This window comes from Octodon degus, unplaced genomic scaffold (genome assembly GCF_000260255.1).
Source record: "Octodon degus isolate 3935 unplaced genomic scaffold, OctDeg1.0 scaffold00131, whole genome shotgun sequence".
NCBI lineage: Eukaryota > Metazoa > Chordata > Mammalia > Rodentia > Octodontidae > Octodon > Octodon degus.
This window is the reverse complement of record NW_004524707.1, coordinates 7,614,432-7,615,670: the sequence shown is the minus strand read 5'-3', so window position 1 is coordinate 7,615,670 and position 1,239 is coordinate 7,614,432. Positions and strand designations below refer to the sequence as shown.

At 38.0% G+C, this 1,239-nt stretch overlaps 1 protein-coding gene across 1 annotated transcript in view; it reads right to left on the bottom strand.

The window, feature by feature from the left end:
* Positions 1-1,239, bottom strand: part of Lin9 (lin-9 DREAM MuvB core complex component) — a 77,850-nt gene that overhangs the window by 27,512 nt on the left and 49,099 nt on the right. Inside the window, exon 8 of the mRNA XM_004641173.2 lies at positions 311-444. Coding sequence (XP_004641230.1) covers positions 311-444 — 134 coding nt within the window. The remainder of the gene's footprint in view (positions 1-310; positions 445-1,239) is intronic.

Sequence of the window (1,239 nt, the reverse complement as noted above, 5' to 3'; positions counted from 1 at the left end):
AAAAAAAAAAAAAAAAAAAAGAACAATCAAAGGAATGTGGAAATATGACTTAGGTAGAGCTGTGTTATAGGAGTCTAGCAAGACAGAGTTAGGAACCTTCAAGGTCTCTCTTCCTTTATGAACTGAAGCTTTAATTCTTTTTATTTTTTCTGGTGGAACTGGGGATTGAACTCAGACCTTTGCGCTTGCCAGGGAAGCGCTCATTCTACTGAGCCATCTCCCCAGTCCCTTTAATTCTTCACAACACAGAGCTTTTAAGAAAACTACACAATCTATATAATAAGCCTAAAATGAACAAACTATTACTTACAAGAACTTCATAGTCAGGGATGGTATGAGTTCCAAGCCCTGTCCTATCAAAAGTCACTCTATAAGTAGCATTAAAAGTATCCACAGCATCTATCTGTCCTGTGAACAGACCATCATGTACACCACGCAGTCGTGCTGAGGAAAGAAATACAGACATTATCATGTTTGGGAGAGTCAAAGAATTGTTAAACATAAAATTGTTTCAAGTATGTAATTTAGACTATAAAAGGTATAGTTGTATTCTAATAAATTTCAGAACAAACACTGTAGGTTTAGAGAAACAACAAGATTTTTTGAAACAAGAAACAAAAATAATGATCCTTAATTTGATGAAACCATATAGCTACCAAACTAAGGGAAAAATATTTTAAAATAATTCAGAGTTTAAGCTTCTAAAAAGCCAACAAAATAACTTTGGCCACTATATTCATAGACAAAACACTGTAAGTAGCTCAATTAAAAACAGAAGCCAGGCATGGTGGCACATTCCTGTGGTCCCAGGTAGTTGGGAGACAGAGGCAGGAAGATCACAAGCTTGTGTTTAACCTTGGCAACTTAAAAAACTACCACCACCACCACCACCACCAAAAAAAAAGAAAAAGAAAAAGGTTGCAGTGTAGCTCCATAGTAGACTGCTCTTGGCTTCAAAGCTCAATAATGTGAAAGAATATAGGGTAAGACAAAGATGCTATACAGAAAAGAATTAGCAGAGCAGCCCTGTAATCCAAGAACTTGGCAGGCTAAGGCAGTAGGACTGCTATGAGTTTGAGGCCAGGGAAATTAAGGTTAGCTTAAAACTACATTGTGACAACCTGCCTCAAAAGACAAACAGGCGGGGGCTGGGGAGATGGCTCAGTGGAATAAGCGCTTCCCTGGCAAGCGCAAGGGCCTGAGTTCAATCCCTGGTTCCGCCAAAAAAAAAAAAAAAAA